This window comes from Ictalurus punctatus, chromosome 26, assembly GCF_001660625.3.
Source record: "Ictalurus punctatus breed USDA103 chromosome 26, Coco_2.0, whole genome shotgun sequence".
Lineage (NCBI taxonomy): Eukaryota > Metazoa > Chordata > Actinopteri > Siluriformes > Ictaluridae > Ictalurus > Ictalurus punctatus.
In genome coordinates this window covers 1,567,780-1,592,169 of record NC_030441.2, presented here as the reverse complement: position 1 = coordinate 1,592,169, position 24,390 = coordinate 1,567,780, and the positions used below count along the sequence as shown (strand labels likewise).

The following is a 24,390-nucleotide window of genomic DNA, read 5'->3' as shown; positions in this document are numbered from 1 at the left end:
CCCTAATTACTGAGAGAGTAGTTAGTCAGAGTTCCTTGGTAGTTAATGAAAGAGGATTCGTTCTTTGGATGTTTTAGTCCTGCATATTTATGTATGAACTATGAAACAGTATTGTACATTACTTGTGTTTGTGTTATTTGTATTTGTCAAAACATGTTTAGTGTAATGGTATAAATCTTAAAAAAGAAGTAGGACCAAACATCATTATAATTATTAATTTAATGGAATATAAAAAGTCCAGAGTGCAGTAGGAACGTGACAGCGACAGAAACACAAACCAGTTATGATTACAGTAGAATAAATTAGCTTTACTTTAATAATGTACTTTAGACACAATTTCATGTTTTTTCACGGTCATAAATACTCTGCACTGGTGTAGGGCTGGAAAAGAACAAGAAGAACAACAAAATCAGCCTTCACTCAGATTTCTCACTAGGTTTTTGGTCTTCCAGGGCATCGTTGGTGAGATTCACGATCTGATCGAGCGCCTTGAGGATCAGAACATCCACGTCATCGTTCGTGTCCATCTCCTCTTGATAGTTCTTCACAGGGAAGATGTTGCTCAGTGGAATACCCAGCAGATTACTACACTCCTGCATCTGAAAATATTTATAAAAAACAACAAAAATGAATAATTCATTTAATTGATAAATTATCAAATCTACAACAATTATAACAAATCGCAAGTTGCAGAACGGAACTTTATTTAACTCCTTAAACAGATGCACTGACAAGCTTTTTGCTGTTTATAGTTGACGGCAACATCTAATAATATTTAATAATCAGATTTGCTTCAGTTTTTGGGGTTTGTTACTTTCCAGAAGTTCACTAGACTCGTTATCAGAACCTACTGCGAAGCGGAGAAACAGTGCTGCTGTGAGATCAATCTGGGATCCATTTAATTTTAATGCCTTTATGACTTCCAGGAAGATTTACTTTTACTTTGTGCTGTGTGAAAGTAAATATTCCAATATGGTGATATTGAACACTATTTGATTAAAAAAAGAGCCAAATAAATAGAAGTGCCTTCTATTCATATCAGTATTTACATTCATTGAGAACATATCTGTTCAATCCCAATATTGTAATCAGTTACAATCCTAATATACACCATTTTATTACACTATTACCTTTCCTGTGATCTTCTTGCTGGTGTAGACCTTTCTTAGGTCATCTTTAACCAGAGGGCAGGTTTCATCCACTTTTGTCATAATGATTACTTGAGGCAAATCTGTACAATAGGATGAACAGTTTATTATCTACAATAAGACTAAAACAGGAATTCTAATATGATATGAAGATGATTTTCTTATAACAGCATGTTCTGCAGTGTTTAATTCTTATTACAGTTTTTTATCACTGATTCCAATTTTTATTAAAGTTTAAACTTTAATTCAGACTTTTGAATATATCTCCCTTTTTTAAATGAATAATTACATCTTTACATTATATTACATTAGGAATTGTGTGTGTGTGTGTGTGTGTGTGTGTGTGTGTGTGTGTGTGTGTGTGTGTGTGTGTGGTTGTCTGAGAGTGAGAAAGAGAAAATAATGTATTTATCTATTTTTTACACCAAATTGTTGAGGCCCCCTGGGCGCCCCCTGGCGGCCCACACTTTAATAACCACTGCTCTACACCACTCACTTCACTATGCATTGATTTCATACACCCACAGGGTGGTGATGGCACCGTAGTGCTTGGGTCCATCATTGCTGCTTGCAGCTATATTATTTTCTTATTATTACACATACTTATTTGGTTTCCTATGCAGTGTGCACTTAAAGGAATATTCCTGGTTCAATACAAGTTTAGCACAATCAACAGCATTTGTTGTATAATGTTGAGTATCACAAAAAAAAAAAAAAAAAAATTCTAACACTTTAAAAATGCAGAAAAGTGAAGCACCTACAATGGAAGTGCATCTGTAAATGTTAAAATACTCATGTTTATATAGTCACAGGACATAAACAAATGTACATTAACATGATTTTCGTGCCATAAAATCAGCTACTGACCTTTTCTGGGTAGTTATGATCAATTTTACAGCTTTGTTGCCATGAAGACGCAATGTCAACAAACCCTAAAACAACCTTAAAATCAATTTAAACAAATTTACAGCTTAAATAGTACATGTTTTAATTAACCGATTAATGTAAATACTTTCATACAATTATAAGCTTATAATTTTTTATATAAATTATAAGAGATGAGTTAAACTAATGTTTTGTCCTAATCAACATTATGCAACAAATGCTGTTGATTAAGAATGACTTGCATTGAAAAACAGCTTTCCTACACTGATTATAAACAACTCACTTTTTAATGTGGAAAACATGTTCGTTTGAAAGAAAATATATTGAAAGTGAAGCTTTTTGTCTCTGCACTCAGGGATATATTTCAAGATGAGAAGACAAATTCCACAAGAATTTAAAAGATGCCGCTTGCGCATCATCCACTCAAAATGCAGCATGCCCACCTCCGAATCAGTCAGGGGTACATAATGTAAGATAAACGTTATATGGATAGTTTGGTGAATAATACTTAGTTGTCTTAGCATTGCCAGGTTTGAAATATAAATAGCATCCATGCACGTTATTTTCACGAGGTAGAAACATGTCTAATCAGCGCTTGTAGTTGGCTTTGCAAGTCTGAAAATTCCTGTCCGTGATATGAAGCCACCATTTCGGTGTTTAACAGAGCGGTGCAGTGCAGTGTGTGCTTGTTCACATCATTTAAAATGTTTATTGGAGTCTGATCTATGTACACTTTGAATAAACTGAATGTACTTCTGAAACATGATTTATTGTTAATGGATGATGCCACTGGTAGAATATGTGATGCTGTGAAGGAATCTGACCTATACACCATTTGTCTGGGAACCATTTATTCAAAAACTCAGGCTTTTTTTTTTTTTTTAAACTTCAAATACACAGAACCTGTAAAGGTTTACTTAGGTAGAGATGACACGAGGTCAGTGAGGTTTGCCTACTATGTTCCTTTAAAGGAGACTTTGAGATGTTTATTGGAGTCTGATCTATGGCAGAAGTGTGTTGCACAGCGTACGCATGTGCAGATGTGTTTTATGATGTCAGTGATGGTCAGCTATACAAAAACCAGTTTTTCCTTCAAAACCCAGCATGTCTTAAACTAATTCTATATGAAGATCCTTTTGAGGTGGTGAACCCAAAACGCAAGCACAAAATACTAGTGTATCTTTCTCTGGCTAATTTACCACCTCGTATAAGATCAAATACAGATCACATGTCACTTGTAATGTTGTGTTGAGGAAAAAGATTTTTTAAAACCCAAGCATCATTACTTGCGACACTACCCTGCACTGATTTTAAAGTTTGTCCCTCTGATCAGATTGTGGACAATGCACTTTGAATGTAAGCACAGGTACTTTAAAGGATGTGCTAGGAACTTAAAGAATTTCAAAAACCTCTGCCTCACTCTCTCTGAAAGTCATCAAATGTTCCAGGCTTATCTATCAGAAGAATCAATGTGCCATCTAACTTTCCACATGAAAGACAGCACAGCATTTTGCCCAGAGCAGTATGATGATTCTGTTAAAGATGCAGTGAGAAAGTTTGGTTTCACAGAGAACAACACCAAAGTCTCAACAGAAGTAATGTACAGGGGTTCATTATACAAAAAATGCCAGTTCCTTATGACACAGAATGTGGACTCAATGGAGTTTGGAGAACTTGCACTTATTCTGATAAAAGATGACGTTGTTCATTTTCTACTGAGAAAATTTGTAGCAGAACTCATTCCTGAGTACAGTCTGCATGAATTGGAAAAAACAGAACAAAGTAATGCAATGTGTGAGCATCAATGTCCCGCCAGATTTCTATCCTTTAACATCATATATGATGAATGAGAAACTACTAATTCCATTGAAGCTCTATTTTTTTTCCCACACATGTTTTATTCATGTTAATTATTCTTATTTGGTTGTTTTTCATAAATGGGTGAATCAGAGCTGAGCATTCCCAACATTAACGGTGCCATTGCTACCGTATTACCTGACCTCACAGTCACAACTAAAAAATCTCTTGACGACACCTTAAAATTGCTTTGAGTGGAGACCCCAGAAGATTTAAAATTTCTTGTGGAATCAGATCTGGTTGCTGTACTGAGGCCCATTCAAGCCAGAAAATTTATTATGGCTGTGAAGGAGACCAGTAAGTCCATGTATTTATTTCTATTACAAAGACCTTAATGGTTGGACAAATCAAATATCAAATATGTTGTCACATCTTTATTCTAAAATGTTATTGATCATTTTATGTTTTTGTTTAACAGTGGGGTAAAATTGGTAACAACAATTAAAGAAATTGTTGAGTACCAGAAAATGAAAGTTACTTACTCATCCTCTTGTCATTCCAAAAAAATACCTGATTTGGAATGACCTGAGGGTGAGTAAATGATGACCGAATATGAATTTCGGTTGAACTATACCTGTTCTAACGAAGTACATATCACTGACGCTTTTTCTTTTCTTTATTATTTTTTTACAGCACAAAGTTCAGAACCCTTGAAGCAACCAGTCTATTCATCTCAAGCATCTTCCCTGTCCCAGAGTTCTTTCTGCTCATCCTCCAGCACCGGCTCCCCTCCTACTGTGAACTCTGTTGACAGTTTCAGAATTCCATGGAAAATGTTTCCTGAGGAATTAATGCAGGCCCTTGAGAGACAGAAAAGGCCAAGTCAAGCCAAGAAAAGGCCCAAGGACTGTTGTCAAGGTAATGATAAAAGTTAGTGCTTGTCCAAGTAAGAAGATGTTGGAAGTGCCTGTAGAGTAGTAAGGGTAATGTTTTAACTTCTACAGTCTGGACTAACTGGAGCATTTGTGTTTTGTTTAAACTGCTGCCTACTTCTGTTCAAAAACAGAAAAATTCAGTAATACAGCATACTGTATCTCCTTCATTTCTTGCCAGTCTTAATTAAAAAATACTTGGGACCACATTGATGTCTTGGTCTTTTATGGATTAGTTTTTGATTTAGGTTTGCAAGTTTAATATATTTGTTAATTAGTGTAAAAAAACACTCTTAATAATCTTAACCTTAAATGCCTCTCATTGTTTAAAGCATTATTAAAATTACAATTTAAAAGTAAAAGAAACCAAAACAAACGTCACATGACCACTTCGCGCAGTTCAGTCTCTCAGAAGCAGCAGTGCCGTGCCCTCTGCTGGCGGTGGTGTAACACCTGTGCCCTTTGGGAAACAATTTTATAATGATAGTTTTTGTTCCTGATTAGTACACCATAAATCTTTAAATTAGACACTTATGAACTGTTAGAAAATACAGTAGACAAAGTGCAATCCAACATAAAATGTTGAAACCGTATTTTTTTATGGTAAAGTTCTGGCAACCACACCTGCTGGTTTTTTACCATAAATTTCAAGTTTTTTTTTTTTTTTTTTTTTTTTTTTTTTTACAGTGCAGTTGTGGGTTAAAAAAAAAAATGCCATTGCTGCGCTGTAGTAGTTGTGGCTACGATTTGTGTGCCTTGTGAGCAGCTATTTTTCCATATCAGCTAAAAAAAAGAAAAAACTCCTTATTTGACAAAACAAGATAACTACATCTTGTACGTCACACATCTTATGCCTCTGGAACTCCCAGTCTTGCACTGGGAGTTAATCTTTCTCCCCATTACAAAACCACAGGTATTAGTATGGAACATAATGTCCTTGGGTTGGTCATGGAGCCGCTTTGTGAACAGGGGCGCTGTCATGCTGGAACCCCCCGTATGGGTGTTATGGTCAGGTGTCCACATACGTTTTACTTCATTCGTATTCATTTAAGAAGTATTACTTATTTAATTTGAATATGTGTGCAGCTACATCCCTAGCACAGAAACACACACACACACACACACACACACACACACACACACACACACACATACACACAGGTTGAGAATATTAAGGTTGTGATTTCCATAAGGCAGAATTTCCATGACAGCAGCAAAATCTCAGAATCATGAAGTAAATCATGTGTGCACTTGACTTCCTCTATCTTCCTCTTTCTTGTCCCATGTGTGTATATTTCTTTTTTAAAAAATTAACTTGATGCATAGAGTGAAACCATTTATCAAATGTGGGCATGTCTTATGCAGACTTTAAAAAGCCCAAAGTCACTGACTATAGCTATATACAAGTCTATAGACCAGTACTACCGTCCAAGGTAAGGGGGCCTTTTAACTTTTTCATAGTGCCAATACGGAATGAACAATTATACATATAATTCACAAGTACACTTTTGGAGGTTTGCTTAAATCTTCGAATTCTAAAGAAAGATTTCTCCTGATAGCACCAAAGGAATTCAATTTTTCTTTTCATTCCATGCAAAAGTCTCAATCGTTTATGTAGAGTGCTGAAAACAAACAAGCAAATATGAAAATATAATAAATATATGCTATAAATGGATTTATTGATTGCGTTTTGTATATCTCACAATATGTACCATATAAATTCCACAGAAATGGGAAATAATCAACCTGCTCATCCTCCGCGTCGGTTCTCACCGGGTGAGTTTTATCTTTAATTTTATTCTGCATACTATATTTATATTATAGATATTATCACTTTTCTATCACTGATACAATACGGTTAAACAAAGCGGACAATTTGCCTTAGAGTCAACAACAGCAACAAATAATATCCAAAACCTCAACAACAACAACACAGTTGTAAGGATAGAGATCAATTTTATCATGCTGTTATCAGCAAATTAATAGATATTTATTTATGCATGCATTTAAGAACTCAAGAGGCCTTGGAGACCAGTAGCATGGAGGTAAGAATCTATCTTTCTGTGCATTCTTTAAATATAAATTTATCACAACTTGAACACCCCATTTGACAAATTCATTTGATTCAATGCACTTGATTACTTGGTTCACTATCATGTAAAATATATTGCATTGTTGCGTTTACATTCAGTATTATAGTCACTAGCTCACTTCAAGTCAGGTGTATGAAAATACTACTATTCTTTGTTCCTCTTAATTAAAAAAAGTGCAATGCTTGGGTTAATATAACTCATTATTTGTCTTTTTAAATTCAAGAAAAAAAGAAGAGGGGCCACTGAGGGAACAGCTTTTTATGGCTGATATAAAACAAGTGGAACTAACTTGTCTCACTGATGTTTTACGACATTAGATCGAATTATAATCTGCTAAAAAAAAAATGCCGTGTTGTTCTGTAATAACTGAAAATGAACTGTTGTCAAATTTCTGTGGTTTAAGAGGAATTAAACACTTCAGGACATTCTGTCAGAGGAAAATAATTAACTCTGGCTGGTAAGAGTAACTCGACTTTGTGTCAGTCTGCATGAAACCAGCCCATTGGCTGTATTGAACAAATTGCAGTACAGCCTCAAGTGTTATTCCTTACATACATATTAATGAAATGCTTGTCAAGTTATTACAACTGCATAGTGTTATATTGTTTAATGCTATTTTATTATTTAAAAAAAAAAGTATGACTGTATATTCACAGTAAAAACGATGAAATACTGCACGACGTGAAAGAATTCAAACCCAGCTCGGAGGTCCTCAGAATTGTGTTGTATGGACCGACTGGTGCTGGGAAATCATCCTTCATCAACTCAGTCCAGAGAATTCTCTTAGGCCGTAATGCCATGAGTGCTCTGGAAAACTCCACGTTTACAGGAGCAAGCTTCACAAAAAAAGTAAGGAACAATCAATTGCGAGGTACAGAGATGTACACAAGATACCATGGATACTGAAAAACACAAATGCAAATACAGTAACTCTACGATTCCACTACAGTATAGTTTAATACAAGGAAATGGTTTTCTCTTTGAGTCTGGCTTCGTTTTCAATTGAAGAGGAACCTTGGTATTCATAAGATAGGGTTGTAAACTTATATTGTATTTCATCCCTTCTTATCCTGTTTCACCCCGTGGATAACATTGTACCAGTGGGTCATGAAATGCCGACTCACCCTCAGACTGACTGAAGGTTGTTCAGATATACTCAGCACTCACTCCAATGGGAGTTCTCAGGTAGCAGCAGTACAGACCTCCAAGAACGTCTAGTTTATGAGAATGTAATATTTCATGTGGTATGGGCCATCATGATCAGAGTTATTGTCTTCTACAGCATAGTGATGACCTGCCATGCTACACTCAGATTAGACAGATATTGTGCCTAATGAATAATTAGCTCTGTGCTGCAGTGCGGCTCGTAAAGTGTGTACTGGACATGATAGGGAATGTTCTACAGGTTGATCCTTGGAGCACATTGAAGTCAACCACCAGGTTCTTAGTTTTGAGACATCTAACTTTAAGTAGGATCTTTGAAGTTCTGTCATCTGGTCACCCTGCAACTATCCTGGCATTACTGCATGCTTTCTCGTTCCATTTGCTAAGGTGATCACCAGTCAAAAAACCTGTCTCCCAGCATTCTGCCTAGGTCCATATGGAGCAGTATTAAAGATTATAACACATGAGATCCCATATCTTATACCTGGGCAGCGTGATGGAAGGAGGGCATCTACTCCTTTCAGAAAAGTGCTATAGTGTGCAAAGTGATCATTACTGCCACGTCTTTCCACACATCTGTGACAAAGAGTCCACCTGGGTAAAGAGTCCCATGATCTTTCAAACACTTTTGGGGGAATCAAGCAGACAAGAAACATTCTTTAATGCCCTGTCATCCTGACATCAACAATACCGATGGAATAGCTGAAGATGTTAGAAAAGATCTGAGTTTTTTACACCATTAATAAATGTTGACATCACTACATGACTATATATTACTAATGTCATGGAAATATTATATTTAGACTGTTTTTTAGCTGTAAAAACCGCCACGCTTGAAGATTTCTAAAAACTCTCTGCCCAAGTGTGCTTTTCTCTCAGGGCAAATGACAGGATTTAATCAGGTTTTTGGATTGCTATGTGTTATAATCAGTTCAGTTTGCAACTAGATAAAGACAGTCTAAATGTCTAAAGAAATTTACTCAACAGAGTAGAAGTGACTGAATAAATCAGGATGTTGGCTCGAACTGAGATCAATTGAGTGAAGAGATGAGCAATTCTAGGTTGCAGTTTCATTCACAATGTGGTTTTTAATGTTTTTGTTTTGGTGTTCTATTCTTTTCTTTTTTAGCAGCTGCAGTATTTCATTATGTTTTCTGAGCATTCCGTCTTTCTTACTATTGAGCACGCATTCAGCCTGGTATAACACTGATATGTTTTTGAGTAGCCCCATTAAACATCCTGATAGCACAAACTTGCAACGTTCTCCTCACTCCTACAACAACCAGATAATATTCATTTCTTTATGCCAAGCTGACCTGATGGGTTGCCTTTTTTATTATTAGAACAGAGTCATCTTCAATATTCGTCGAACTATGTTTAAATTGAATTTAGATGAAAATACACAAGCTGAAGAAAGGCAGAGGTGAGCATTATCCTTTGGAAATTGTTGACATCATGGGGCTTCAGCATTCAGGAGGGATAACAGCTGATGACATCATCAGTGTACTCAAGGGACACGTTCCAGATAAGTACACGGTAAGCACTTACACGTTCTGGTCATCTTTTAATGTAATCTGCATTCTTTTCATTTCGAGCCAGTCTAGTAACTAATATGCTGGCAATTCAAGTGAATCACGGCTTTCTAACCAGTTTTGCATGGTAGTGATGGGAAGTTCTGCTTTTTTCAGAGAGTTAGATCATTTTGCTTAGTTCAGAATTAGAGCCGACTCTTTTGGGCCCCCAAAGACCAAAGCTGTGGATGTTTGTCTATTATGTACATGTTTTTATTGAAATCTCTCTGTGATGACTAAAATTACTTTACACTTTCCACTGCATTGTTGTTTTACAATCTATGTGTGAAAATAACACAATGCGATATATAATTGCATGGACTAACCTAACATGGCAATCATTCCTGTATTAATATTATTGCGCAGCTGCATCCTGTCCCCTGATTCTGATATTCATATAATAACTAGTTCAGGTCCACTGATTTGATTGGATATTTAATTGTCAGGTTCTGAAATGTTTTTTTGACCTGGCACCATGCCACCAGAGCTTCCACTTCTCTCCTGTGGGCTGACTTCTCACGCTCAGCAATGATTGCTGACTCTTCAATAAATTTGATGATAGTGGTGTTATGGGAGGCAACACGTCCAGGCATGTTATCTGGACGTGACACTTTCCATGGGCTCACTGGCCTCTCTGATAATTCTACCTAAACTATACTTGGCATTTTTGTAGTCATTATTATTAAGACAAAGGCAGTTGTGCGGGTCCATAACCTCAGTCCATGTTTTAATAGTTTTACTTACTCGTTGAGCTTGTTTTAAGAGTTGCCTGTATACAGTGTATACTGTATATAGTGGTAGAGAAACAGAGAGATTTGTCTCACTGTCCAAAATGGGATTCGAGCACAGCTTTGTAGGTACCCAGAATGTACGTGTAATCTAGAGTGTTTTTCTCTCTTGTAGGAAAATTCCCAAATGTTCGAATAGCGTCGTCTATAAACTACAATGGTTGTAACCTCCTTTAATAATGAATACAGTGTGCATTTTCTTATGCTTTTATAATAAATGCTGATTAAACTATTATTATGGCAGAATGTAAACAGAATTTTGTTTCAGTGTGACTACCCTGTTTAAATAATTGTTCAATAGAAATAATAATAATAAAAAATGCTAGTGCTAAATCATAACTAATAGAGTTGTTAACAAACATTTCACAGAAGAGAATTATTTTATAAATAAGTAAGCCTTACATAGAAAAAAGTATGCGTAATATGGTTTATCAAATGCCAAATATTGATTGTCGCTGATAACATTATCTATTTGTTCTGTTGTAGTTTAATCCTGTGTCGTCCATAACTGCTGAGAAACCAGAATACAAAAAGAACCCAACTTTGTATGATAAGGTCCACTGTCTGGTCAGCATTCTGTCTGCAGACTCTGTCTCAAGAATGGAAGACGGCGTCTTTGTAAAAATGGCCGAGGTTAGAGCGGCTGCTAGCGAGCAGGGTAAGCGAAATTATTTATTACGTTTGGGTTTTTCCTGCTAGAGTTTTCCGTTGAACTTATTATTCATTATTATTCAAATGAGACATACTGTACCAGTAACGCTAACTTAGAACCATTGCAGAGTCAGCAAAAGTGGGAAACAAAGGTTTCTTATTCACAATGTACTGTACTGCATATGTTAAGTAAAGAATAAAACACTATGGGGTATGATGTTATAGGAAAATAATCAAAACACAAAGCAGAGGTACTGTTACCACCCCAAAGTGTTTTATTGCTCTTATACCACAGCAATTTGCCAATAATTACTTTTTTTAATTATTCAACGACTGAAACTGCAAAATTGTCTATTTTCACTTATGATATAGCAGCTATAAATAGCTGTTCTTTCACCAACCTCTCTTTTTTCTCTCAAGTTTTTTTCTCTCTCTAGTTCTCTTTTTTTTTATCTCTAGTGATGTACAAATATTTTATATAATATGGAGCTAGAACAGGAAAAAAAAAGAAAAGAAATGAAACATCTTTGATTACTAAAGAGTTTAAGTTTAATTTCTCAGGAATTCCTCAAGTCATTGTTATGACCAAGGTAGATAAAGCCTGTGAGCAGGTTAACCAGGATTTAAAGAAAGTCTACACCAGCAAGAAGATCAAAGAGAAGGTAAGTGTGTGTGTGTGTGTGTGTGTGTGTGTGTGTGTGTGTGTGTGTGTGTGTGTGTGTGTGCAAATCTTCAAACTTTAGAATGTCCTGTTTTTCAAGCAGTCCAAAGGTCAGATCTGATTTATTTCCTCAGATGGACCTGTGCAGTATTAACTCGGGCATCTCAAAAAACGCCATCTACCCTGTGAAGAACTATGCTGAAGAGATCACCAAAGATGACGGCATTGAAACGCTCATCCTCACAGCATTGAGAGATATTCTAAATTTTGCCAATGACTATGTGGAACGTGAGTTGGAAGAAGAAGCCTAGTGATGAATCCCCAAGTATAAAGTGAAATGAGGTTTGAGGTCAACCTTAGATTAGTTGTGTGCCATGTTTTATTCTTAAGAGTCATAGTCTTGGTGTAGCAGATGTATTAGAAGCTCAGTGTAGTACACAAAGTTTCCATATATGAAGAAAAAGTTCAGGTTGCCAGATATTTTTTTAAAGAAGCGCCTGAGACAGGGTTTTTCGATAGAATGAGACCTAAAACACCTAAATCAGGGACAGAATATGTGGACTGAAGAAACTCAGTACAAGACAGTTTAAAAAGAATAATATGATATATGAATGAGAAGAGGACAAACATTGAATAGTATATTGGTAATATATTGCTGAATGAATAATCACATTAATCACTGCAAATTTGGTTTCATTTAACATAATGGCTTCCATGGACTCGACCTGCCATGGTTCAAGAATATTAAGTAGAAGGTCAGACTCAAGAGACATCCATGCAACTGAACAAGTAGCTTTGTAAACTTTTCTTATGATACGGTTCATCAAGCTGAAGTTTCCTTTAGAGGAAAAAAAAAATGCCACCAACGTCCACAGTTTTCTCTTATAATGAACTTCCATTAAGTGATTAACTTTTGTGTCTAACTGCAGCATATGGTTAAGTAATTCTTAGTATTCTGTCTTAGTGGTGCAATTTGTGCTGAACTGTGGGCAGGTGGGACAACTGTCTGAAAACAAAAATCAAATCGAACAGTTGACTCGTTCACTTCATCTTTCAGAAGAAGAAGAGGAAAGAGATTTGTTTGCAAGAGCAAGAAAACAAAGCAGACACCACTCTTTCACTTCATCATTTTGCTTTGTAGCAAACCAGCATCAAAACTTTTGAATAAACTACTTCTTCTTCTTGACTGTTACTAAAATGTATTACACCCTCAACATCCACAGTTATGTTGGGTTTTAAAGAAAACATTTGTCCAGTGACTTCTTTCTTCAAGTACCAGAACATTGTAGTTACCAGAGACGTTTTTATGGTTTGATAATGCCAGAGTCCACATGAGAGCCTGAATGACATTGTGTGTTTATGTAACACTCATTAATTCCACAAATTTGCCTTTACATACTGTTGACTGTGAGAAAGTTTAATAATGTACCTATAAGAGAGCTATTTTCACTTCAATCAGGTCTTTCCCAGCATTATCAGTACACAGTATGAGCAACACAATGTGGATAGAGGTGTGGTATATTTTGTTACACCTCTTTAAAATCCCATTTTCACATAGCATAATGTTAGCCACGACATATTGTGAACAGAGTCCACTGACAACCAAATAATTCCACCGAAAAGCAACATTTACCCAATCTTCAACTGTCTATTTTATGTTCCGACAAAGAGGGGAACCTTGTGCTATTGTAGCTCATTTGCCTCAAGGTTTGGTGTGTGTGAGACTTCTTCCATAAATGTTAATATAAACTTCTGATTTTCCTCACAACTACACTAATGTTAGAGCTTCTTTTATTGAAAACGATTCAACGTCTTCTAACCAATCAGAATCGAGCATTCCGGGGCACTCTTGTGTACATCATCCATCCATCCATCCATTTTCTGTACTGCTTATCCTACACAGGGTCACGGGGAGTCTGGAGCCTATCCCAGGGAACTTGGGGAACAAGCCGGGGGACCCCCTGGATGGGGTGCCATCAAATCACAAGGGCACAATCGCATACTCGCACACTATTTAGAGCTGCAAATCAATCTACAATGCATGTCTTTGGCATGAGGATGTCAGATGTAGATGTATATATTTAGATAAATTAGATTTATTTTTTTGAAGAATGCAATCAAACTGCTAAGACGTAAGAGGCTTTGGAAATATATATATTATAAGGAAATACAATCAAATACCACAGCACTTAAGAAGCATGGATGTAAAAAATGTTCATATTTAATAAATCTGTAAATAACATGTACTTAAACTTAATGGTTGCACAGCTCCTCTGATAGCACATCTTTCAGGTTTCAGTCTCCTCCTCCTGCACCACTCTCTCATCCTCCACACAGCATAGCACTGCTGTACTGCCTACTGGCAACTTTCTATTGAATATTTAACATTTCATGGAAATGGAAATGAAAATGGACTAGAGTTCAAATGATGTCTGGAAGAAGATGATTAGTAATTATAGTTATTGATGGTTATTATGTAACGTAATAATTTCACATCTACCCTATATGTTTCCACACTCGTCCATATGATATTTTATTAAAATATTATAGAGCTTTGTTGTTTTTATAAAATGCACCCATCGGCAAAGAGAGCCAGCGTGAAGCCGATTGATTTCCCGTAGAAATGTAAAAAGCATAGTATACTTCATTAAAAATACACTTTTACAGTCCTGAAGAATGTAAACTATGATCATCTTCATTAACAGAAGTGCACCTGGAGCACTTAGAGGTGCTTCCTGATACCAGTGTTGGTTTCATGTTTTTTATATGGACACACACTGGCCAACGCGTTGCTATTGGCCGGGCAGTCGCAGCAATTTAATGAATCGTGTGTCCACCCCTTCCATTGATCAAGGTCTTCCTCAAAAGAATTGACATCGACCTTGTCAGGCCATAATAATGCAGGAGGGCATCGCTTTCTGTTACTTCCAGCGAGTTAAGCAAACTGTGTCACCTACACTTTGTATGAATTATTAGAGATGCTCGGATTTGGGATAAGTGGTTTGCATTCAGAGAGGTCCCACAAGCCTCGATGGGGTACTTCCCATTTGAAAGACTATATATCCGCAAGCCTCACAATGTCATACGTCATTCAGACACGACCTTCACAGAGTAAAAATGACATTCAAGACACTCCTTATCTGACAGCTAAACTCCACACATTGGGTCAAATAACACAGGAAAATTTGCTACAGGATCTAGAACCTCAATCCTGGCTGTATATCAGGGATGCTTTACTACGCGAGTTATCACTGGGACTGCATGTATTATTATCCACTTCCTCTTGAAAGGAATTTTTGTCTCACAGACCAAGAGCTTCTCTCAGGAGGCTTCTTTCTTCAACTCGATGTCTGGCAATGTAAACACACTTGATGACTTACATGAAACGAGTCACTTATGTGCGCTGAGCTCTCCAGCTGGAGGGAAATCCCTGACATTACTGAATGTGAAGAGTCCACCACAAAAGTCTCTGTATTTTGTTACTCTGTAAGTTGTTACTCTAGAAATAGTGAAGAATTAGAATGAGTCTCATTAATATAAACCTGTGGTTTATCTTGTGTCTGTAACTACTGTCAGAGTTCCTGTTATAAAAGATTCATTAATACCTTCTGACCAGCAACCAGCTCCACCTGAAGGGCTTGAAGGGCTTCTTACATGTTAATCAAATGTTTAGTCTTGAGTTCTCCTTGTTGAGTGCTGTATTGAGGATAAGCCGGTAATTTGGTAAACACTCTCGAGTTTATCTCTCAGGTTTCCTGTCTCTCTGAAGCTTTCTCGCTGTGTCAGTCCAAACCTCTTGGACCTTGTCTCTTGGGGTTCCTCTGGTTTTCTCCAGTTCCTTGCTTTAAAAAAAAACTTGTTTACTTATTTCCTTTGTAAGTCGGTCCTCTCTGACCTTATTTTTTTCAGTTTACTCCTCTTGAGCGTTTGGCTAGGCCCACTCCATGGTCTGTTTGTGCAGGGTTGGTAGTTCACTGCGCTGCATGTTGGTTTCTCCATCCTCCAGCCTCAGGTTCAAGTCCAGTGTGGCGTAACCCTTTGTTTCCCCCTCTTTGGAGGTGTTCTGCCTTAAGTTTATTTCCCGAGGCCTAGCCGTAATTACTGAGAGAGTAGTTAGTCAGTGTTCCTTGGTAGTTAATGAAAGAGGTTTCATTCTTTGGATGTTTTAGTCCTGCATATTTATGTATGAATTATGAAACAGTATTGTACATTACTCGTGTTTGTGTTATTTGTATCTGTCAAAACATGTTTAGTGTAAAGGTATAAATCTTAAAAATGAGTAGGACCAAATGTCATTATAATTATTAATTTAATGGAATATAAAAAGTCCAGAGTGCAGTAGGAACGTGACAACGACAGAAACACAAACCAGTTATGATTACAGTAGAAGAAATTAGCTTTACTTTAATAATGTACTTTAGACACAATTTCATGTTTTTTCACGGTCATAAATACTCTGCACTGGTGTAGGGGTGGAAAAGAACAACAAGAACAACAACAAAGCCTTCACTCAGATTTCTCACTAGGGTTTTGGTCTTCCAGGGCATCGTTGGCGAGATTCACGATCTGATCGAGCGCCTTGAGGATCAGAACATCCACTTCATCTTTCGTATCCACCTCCTCGTGGTAGTTCTTCACAGGGAAGATGTTGCTCAATGGAATGCCCAGCAGATTACTACACTCCTGCATCTGAAAATATTTATTAAAAAAAAAAAAACAACAACAATGAATCTAACAATTTATTTAACTGATAAATGATCAAATCTACCACAATTATAACAAATCACAAGTTGCAGAACGGAACTTTATTTAACTCCTTAAACAGATGCACTGACACACTTTTTGCTGTGTATAGTTGACAGCAACATCTAATAATATTTAATAATTAGATTTACTTCAGTTTTGGGGGTTTGTTACTTTCCAGAAGTTCACTAGACTCGTTATCAGAACCTACTGCGAAGCGGAGAAACAGTGCTGCTGTGAGATCAATCTGGGATCCATTTCATTTTAATGCCTTTATGACTTCCAGGAAGATTTACTTTTACTTTGTGCTGTGTGAAAGTAAATATTCTTATATGGTGATATTGAACACTATTTGATTAAAAAAGAGCCAAATAAATAGAAGTGCCTTCTGTTCATGTCAGTATTTACATTCATTGAGAACATATCTGTTCAATCCCAATATTGTAATCAGTTACAATCCTAATATACACCATTTTATTAAACAATTACCTTTTCTTTGATCTTCTTGCTGGTGTAGACCTTTCTTAGGTCCTGTTTAACCAGAGGGCAGACTTCATCCACTTTTGTCATGATGATAACTTGAGGCAAATCTGTACAATAGGATGAACAGTTTATTATCTACAATAAGACTAAAACAGGAATTCTAATATGATATGATTTTCCTATAACAGTACGTCCTGCAATGTTTAATTCTTATCACAGTCATTTATCACTGATTACAATTTTTATTAATTAAAGTTTTAACTTTAATTAATTAATTAAGTTTCTCTTACGAGCCTCTCTCTTTATTTTCTCCCCTGATGTTAAGATAAAAATCACAGCTTGTCGTGTTCCTGAGAAACCACTAATCATAAACTCCTCTGGCCTGAAGATCAGAAAACTCTGTTGCAGCTTTACCTCTGACTGTTACAAAGTGTTGAAACTGGAGACTCCTTCCATAGAACAAATAAAAGTCCCTGTTTGAGTTGTTACTATAGAAACTATTAGAATGAACGGATTAATCTAAACTTGTGATTTGTTTTGCAGTCAGAACTACAGTCAGGGCTGCTGTTATAGAAAAACAATCAACGCCTTCGGACCAAATCACACACAGTGGTATGTTATTGGGGAATAATTGTGCCACTATAAAAAAACATTTCGAGATGATTCTAAACTATAATAACAGGACTTACTATACTCTATAGCCACCCCACGGATCAGGTTCATCTTTTCAATAAGCTTTTGTTCCATGAGTGACACTGTGCTTGCAGCTATAACATTGACCAGGCAGAAGGGTTTATCAGAAGTTTTGGGGTTTTTGTTGTAGTCCTTCTGAGACGCGGGAGTAACAGGATTAAACTGCAAATTGGTGAAAGAATAAATATTACAGATGTTTTACTGTGCAAAAATCAGTGTAGGTTACTACAGAGCTACAGCTGTACTATAAAGACTGACTACATGAACAGTATTCTAACGTCATATATATTAACATTATATACTGTAACAATGCTAAAAATAACTGTTTTGTGTCATATTGTGAGAGTAAAATGTTCCCCTCACTTTATATCCTTCCTCAAGAAACCCCTTTAAGGCTGTGATGATGTCCTGTACATGTACGCCTTGTCCATCGGCAGAGTCAAGTCCCATGACGTCACTGAACACAAAAGGTAAACAGGAGCCGTCCTTCCCCATGATATGATGGGTTTTGTACTGTAAGAAAAACACAGATTGTATATGATTCTGACTCAGGATCAAATTCCATATTAAACACAATATTGAACTGTACAGTGCTGTGCCTCATTAAGAGCTGAGGTCCACACACTAAGGCTTTCAGGGTGTTTAAAAAAACATTTTAAAGGCATGTCATTGGACCACTCCAATGTTCGGCTGAAGCGAGCCATAGACCGACTTTTTCAAGAGGACCAGGGATTGTATCTCTGAACCAGTCCTGAGCTTGAAAACTTTTGTCTGGAAGTGTGAAAATGACCTTAGTTTAAATCAAACTAGTTTATTTGTCTGCATTAAGAAATCAGACCAGTGAATATGTTGAGAAGTTATACTTACAGTTTTTGTGCAACTGGTTCCAGATCTTCCTACAACAAGAGCTCCACTGGTGATCTGCTCTTGGAAAACATTATTGACTGCATTAATGAAGCTGGACTTTCCTGCTCCAACTTCACCAACAACCAGAATCCTGACAAACTTTACGTCAGAACCGCAGAGCTTAAAGTTCCTCAGTTTTTCCTCCAATAAGAATTTGCACCTATCAAAAACACAAAACGTCACAGAAGGATCGTACCATCCTGACACTTAACTTCCTGGCAGTTAGTGACTGAAGAAGAACTTTAATTAAGAAGAAGTCAATAATCGTCAATAATAAAAGAAAATCAGAATATGTCACACTGATACAGTAAGTGAGCAGAAATGGACAGTTTTGTCAAAATCTAACAGGATTTGAGGCTGAAATATGAACATTTCTTTATGGAAGTTAATACAACTCACTTCCAAAGCATCGTCCTCCATGGCTCATCAAATTCTTAAAAACAAACAAAAAAATAATGTTACCCTGGTTACAGTTTTGCATTTATATGTGAAATACAGTTAACATGTAAGTTTATAAGTCAATGGACATGCAGAGTGTTCAATATATTTCCATGTTTTAAAAAAATGGACCTGATTGCTAGACACATGGATTTTTACAACAGAGACACTGCAACAAGTTTACTCCTGTTTTTACATTTGTTGTTGTTGTTGTTGTTATAAATGGATGGTTTTTCATCCCAGAAATTAAAAATAATCAGTGTTAAACCTGTTCCAAATAATGTTCATTTTATGCTGTGCTCCATGATTTTAGTCGAGTCACATCACGTACTCGTGCGTTACACATTCTCACTCCTAGATTAACTCCCATAATTGGGAAAATAAATTCATTAATAACTAGGCTAAATCGGGAGTAAATAATAAACCGTATCAGTATGTAATATTAAGGTTAACATATTGATCATCATCCGATAAATATTATAAGACTGAGACTCGCCTGGAGGCGGTGGAGGTGTTTGAGGTTGTTGAGGTGTAGATGCAGACTCTCCCATTTCATTCAGTTCACTGAATCTAGATGAACAATGCTGATGAGAAAAGTAGATTTTGTCATGTAAGAAAAGGTTTTTAATGTTCCAGCAAAAAATTTATAAATAAATAAAATAATTTTTAAAAAGTTATCAATGTTTTCTTTACACCCTTAAACATGAGCTTACTCTTTACAGGAAGTCCGGTGATTTCCGGGTGCACGCCTTGTGTGTTTACATCAGCTGCTGTTGTGCAGTTTTGTAGTAGTGGTCTTATATTAATGTCTTATATTAATGAAGCGTTTTAACACCTCAGGTACAGTTTATTTATATAATACAGAAATTAATAATCATGCAAATAATGACAATGGCCTCAAAATAAACAATCTGTTGTTTCATTCAGACATCTCTAATACAATATTACATATTTGTAGATGTTATGTTTTGTGCTGCAAAAGGTTATTAAAATGCACTTAAATCTGTAATTAATGGCAACAGTAAGAAAAGCAAGGCACCATTTAAAACCACAGACCAAAGAACTTGGCTAACATGATAATTCTGCTGATTTTCAAATCTGATTTATAAACAGCTGATCCGCTGGACTGAAGGACTGAGACTGACATGTGAGACATCCTGGTCAGAGTCTTACATTTACTGTGTATTAACTCTGAAAGGGAGTGAAATCTTTGTCTTATTCTAACTGTAACTAAAGTAACATAACATAATCGAATATATTCCATAAAGACAGAATATTACATTACTCTTATTTTAGCGATGCATACTTGGTACCCTTCTCCATTTAGGAAGAACTGTAATCCTAATATGTGTTCTTCTGTTCAAGGTTCGTCTGTCCAAGATCCTAAAACAAAGCCTGTTTGAGCTGCCTCAAACTGCTTCTTATCGGTACACAGATTTATGTCATGCTCTGCGTTTCATATCTATAGTAGTGCTTTAGTACAAGCGCTTCAGAGCGCTCTCATTATTCTCTCCTGCTTTATTCTATCCTGTATTAACCATCTTTCTGTAATAAACCTTTTTACCTTCAGAGGACGAGTCTGCGAGTGTTGTCTAATGTTCACGACAATTTGGCGTCTCCTGGCTGGGCTGCGTGAGTCTTTAAGCTCTTCTGGACAACAAGCAAACCGGAGGACGTTCGTGGAAAAGTTTCACCCTGAAGTAAGTGTTAACACACAGGCAATTTGCCCTTTAGTGCAGAGTGAAAGACCAATGAAGCCTTACCACTGACCGGTAGGAATCTTCAAGAATTTAGAATTAGAATTAGAATTTTATGAAGTCATCGAGTATTGCTCTCTATGGAAGGGAGTAAATGATTTAGAATTAGAATTATATAAAGTCATTGTACATTGCTGTCTCTATGGAAGGGAGTCGATGATATAAGAAATGTGTGTATTACATTGAGAGAAGTATTACATGGAGCAATTTCTTATAAGAAGTTCCAGGAACTTCGCCTCTGCGACGGCAGAGATATTGATGTTTCTTAGATCACAGCTTCAAAACTAAGATATATAACAACAGAGATCTCACAAAAGTGAGTACACCCCTCACATTTGTGTAAATATTTGATGATATCTTTTAATGTGACAACACTGAAGAAATGACACTTTGCTACAACGTAAAGTAGTGAGTGTACAGCTTGTTTAACAGTGTAAATTTGCTGTCCCCTCAAAATAACTCAACACACAGCCATTAATGTCTAAACCGCTGGCGCCAAAAGTGAATACACCCCTTAGTGAAAATGTCCAATTTGGGCCCAGTTAGCCATTTTCCCTCCCCGGTGTCATGTGACTTGTTAGTGTTACAAGGTCTCAGGTGTGAATGGGGAGCAGGTGTGTTAAATTTTGTCATCGCTCTCACACTCCCTCATACTGGTCACTGGATTATCATCAAGTGGCATGCCCCATTGACTCATTCCATCATGTCAGCGGTACATTATACATTTGGCAAATTTAATAAAATCCCTAGTGTTGAATTGACACCCAGAGTGTTTGAGTCCAATGGACTCATATAAACACTGTAGGGTGTGAATTCAACACTGTGGGTGTTTAATCAACATTGGTGATTTTGCTGTGCATATAGCCTTCTAGCTCCATTGTAGTCAGTTTGCTCTTTGAGCAGAGTTAGCAGCCTTTGGACTGTGGATAGTTCTATGAGAGAGATAAAAGTAGTAGACGCAGAGTGTTTCTTTTTTGTCTATATTGCTCATTTCGTTCAGTGCTTTAATGTCTATAAAACCTGCAAAGATGTTAGGTATGAGATTTGTATTGTAAACTACACCGGATTTTAGTTACTATTGTTATACTTCAAGTTAGTCATTTCTCCTGGTTTAAAAGGCTGTATTCTACTGCAGAAAATCTAACTGGAGCAACGTCATTTTAAAATGATTGCCAACTTAAAAACTTGTGTTCAGAATTATGGTAATTAAGTACACAACGCTTAAAATCCTGTTAAATAATGTGGAAAAATGTCATATTTTTGGTTGGATGTGTGCAGAAATTCATTATTAACCCTCTTAGTTCCCGCAGTATTATGTCCCACAACCCTATATTCCCCATAGAAACAGCATGCCAACCCTGAGCTCCCGGGCCAAAATTGGCCCAAAATCAACACTTTTATTTGAACATTTTTAGGCCTTGAAACAACTTATAATAATGTTTTTATTTTTATTTTTTATTATTTATTATTATATTACATTGAAATTGAAGCAGTTCAGTGTTTTTACTCCACTTGGAGCACAATTCTTAACTAGAGAAATTACAAAAAATGCTCGCTAAAATCCTTATACTCATTTAGAAGTACCATACGAGCATTTTTAGTTAACTTCTACTATTACACCATAAGTTTATCAACAACATTCATGCTTATTCAGCGTAATCTTCAGCATAATGACGTCATCAACCTTCCGGGTCCACAAATAATAATTAAATAAGTAAGGTATCACAGCAGAGTAATGCTGGTACACCGGCCTTACGGGGATAAGGTTTACACTGTAAAGCCACTATATCGACCTTACGGGTATTTGGCATAGATGACCAAGCCGGTATATCGTCCTTACCGGAATAGGTCAAAGACTGGCAAGTCGGGTTTTTGGCCTTACGGGGTTAGTGGGTTAATCATTTGCTAATTTTTCATCAGCCTTATATATATATATATATAAAATGAGTGTCGTCTTTTTGGTTGGATGGTTGATTTATTTGTTGTCGTATTCTCATTATTACAGAAATGTAATGAGAATAATATCATGTGCACACCACTGTAGCAGCTCTTATTGTTTTTGTGCAGCTCTTTCCAGCAGATGTCACTTCCTCTGTTTGACTACAATTCTTCCTTTGAATACGCTCTCCGTGGAGTTTATAAAGCAGGATTTCCCAGCCCCAACGGGTCCATGAAGCCGGATTCTGAATTGGCTGATTCCTGGATGGTTAAGCTGAAATCCACTTAACTCAGATTTCAAGAGTTCCTTTGCATCGTTTGGGACAAATAAGTTGACAGTTTAAACTGAAATACAGGCAAAACCGCAACTTTCTGAGGGCCACATTGAATTGTTCCAGCATATTTGGGTTAATTAAAAGACGAAATGATATCAACAACCAGTGAAATGTTTGTAGACCATCATGCTCATTATTTTTAGATTTTCTACCATTTCCTTTTAATTAATAATGAAGACATTAACACTATGAACTAATCAGAGCTATTTTATACACAGATCAGACATAATGTTTAATCCGTGGGAAGGTGAAGTGAATAACATTGATTATCTTGTATGGCACCTGTTGAGGGGCGGGATATATTAGGCTGTGAGTGAGCAGTCACTTGTTGAAGTTGATATGTTGGAAGCAGGACAACTGGGCAAGCGTAAGGATCTGAGTGAGTTTTACAAGGGCCAAATTGTGATGGCTATGCAGTGGTTAGTACCTACCAAAAGTGGTCCAAGGAAGAACAACCGGTGAACCGGTGACAGGGTCATGGGTGATGAGCAGAGTTGGATTTCTACCAAACATAGCACTTTGCGCCAGGAAAAAGGAGACTCGAACCTTGCTTTCCATCATTTGTTATGGGGAATGTAAGATCACTGGCCAACAAGTCAGACGAGATTGAAGCACTGACGAGTAGCCAGCGCGAGTACAAGGAGGCCAGTTTTTTGTGCTTCACGGAGACGTGGCTAACAGGGAACATTCCTGATTCTTTGGTCGAGCTAGCTGGCTTCACACTAGTGCGAGCAGACAGAGGAAAACATAGCGGTAAAAAGAAGGGAGGAGGTATATCCATCTTTGTCACCTCAAAATGGTGCAATGCTGGGCACATAACAGTGAATGAGAGCATGTGTACTCCAGAACCAAAGCTACTGGCTGTAGGACTGAAACCATAGAACTTGCCCAGGCCATTATTGTGACTGTGTACATTCCACCATTGGCAGTAGCAGCACGCACCTGTGACATCATCCACTCCACCACTGCAAAACGTCAGACACACCCAAGTTCACTCATGATAATTAACGAGGCCTTAATTTGCTTGTATTTTCTCATTTGTAAATTGCTTGGATAAAAGTGTCTGCTAAATTAATAAATGCAAATGTGCTTCAACCATGTCGCCCTCTCTAAAACCCTTACAAACTTCACACCGTATGTAAAATGCAAAACAAGGGAAAATATAATCTTGGACCAGCTGTATGCCAATGTGAAGGGAACATACAGCTCCACCGCCCTTCCCCCTCTGGGCAGATCAGACCACAACTTGATCACTTCCGGTTCTGGTGACAGGGTATGCTGGCGCATGTTGCTGCCGCTTCTAATAATGTTTTTTTTGTTGTTTGTTTGTTATTTTAAGTCACAGTGTTTTAAATAACTGCGAGTTTTTTAAGTTGCATTGTTTTTAGTGCCATTATGATTGCGATG

The 24,390-nt window shown here is 36.9% G+C and overlaps 2 protein-coding genes across 5 annotated transcripts; one reads left to right on the top strand and one right to left on the bottom strand.

Annotated features, from left to right (window-relative positions):
- Window positions 1-189: 189 nt before the first annotated feature.
- On the bottom strand, window positions 190-21,201 carry LOC124627521 (interferon-induced protein 44-like). Of its 2 annotated transcripts, none has more exons than XM_053676185.1 (8): window positions 20,518-21,201; window positions 19,450-19,537; window positions 18,915-18,948; window positions 18,477-18,675; window positions 17,973-18,122; window positions 17,606-17,771; window positions 16,923-17,023; window positions 190-599 (listed from the first exon to the last, which is right to left on the bottom strand). In XM_053676185.1, the coding sequence occupies exons 2-8, from the start codon at window positions 19,502-19,504 to the stop codon at window positions 417-419; spliced, it is 888 nt and encodes a 295-aa protein (XP_053532160.1). In that variant the 5' UTR covers window positions 19,505-19,537; window positions 20,518-21,201; the 3' UTR covers window positions 190-416. The 2 variants fall into 2 exon arrangements, with proteins under 2 accessions (XP_053532160.1, XP_053532159.1); XM_053676184.1 differs by lacking the exon at window positions 190-599 and adding an exon at window positions 15,986-16,379 and having other exon boundaries at window positions 20,518-21,197.
- LOC128628755 (interferon-induced protein 44-like) lies at window positions 4,456-12,876 on the top strand. 3 transcript variants are annotated; one of them, XM_053676147.1, is made up of 9 exons: window positions 4,456-4,748; window positions 6,491-6,538; window positions 6,774-6,807; window positions 7,512-7,704; window positions 9,412-9,555; window positions 10,865-11,036; window positions 11,591-11,691; window positions 11,825-11,978; window positions 12,748-12,876. In XM_053676147.1, the coding sequence occupies exons 1-9, from the start codon at window positions 4,664-4,666 to the stop codon at window positions 12,852-12,854; spliced, it is 1,038 nt and encodes a 345-aa protein (XP_053532122.1). In that variant the 5' UTR covers window positions 4,456-4,663; the 3' UTR covers window positions 12,855-12,876. The 3 variants fall into 3 exon arrangements, with proteins under 3 accessions (XP_053532122.1, XP_053532123.1, XP_053532124.1); XM_053676149.1 differs by lacking the exon at window positions 4,456-4,748 and adding an exon at window positions 5,489-6,195; XM_053676148.1 differs by having other exon boundaries at window positions 4,469-4,748; window positions 11,825-12,876.
- Window positions 21,202-24,390: the final 3,189 nt, after the last annotated feature.

Bases quoted from the DNA above. Each gene is read 5' to 3' on its own strand.
- LOC124627521 (XM_053676185.1), bottom strand. From the start codon at position 19,504: ATGGGAGAGTCTGCATCTACACCTCAACAACCTCAAACACCTCCACCG. The intron at 18,123-18,476 runs GTAAGTATAACT...TTTTTCTTACAG, and splicing joins GAACCAGTTGCACAAAAACT to TACAAAACCCATCATATCAT. The intron at 600-16,922 runs GTAATTGTTTAA...AAATATTTTCAG, and splicing joins GCAAGAAGATCAAAGAAAAG to ATGCAGGAGTGTAGTAATCT.
- LOC128628755 (XM_053676147.1), top strand. From the start codon at position 4,664: ATGTTTCCTGAGGAATTAATGCAGGCCCTTGAGAGACAGAAAAGGCCA. The intron at 11,692-11,824 runs GTAAGTGTGTGT...TTATTTCCTCAG, and splicing joins GCAAGAAGATCAAAGAGAAG to ATGGACCTGTGCAGTATTAA. The intron at 11,979-12,747 runs GTGAGTTGGAAG...TTCATCTTTCAG, and splicing joins TGCCAATGACTATGTGGAAC to AAGAAGAAGAGGAAAGAGAT.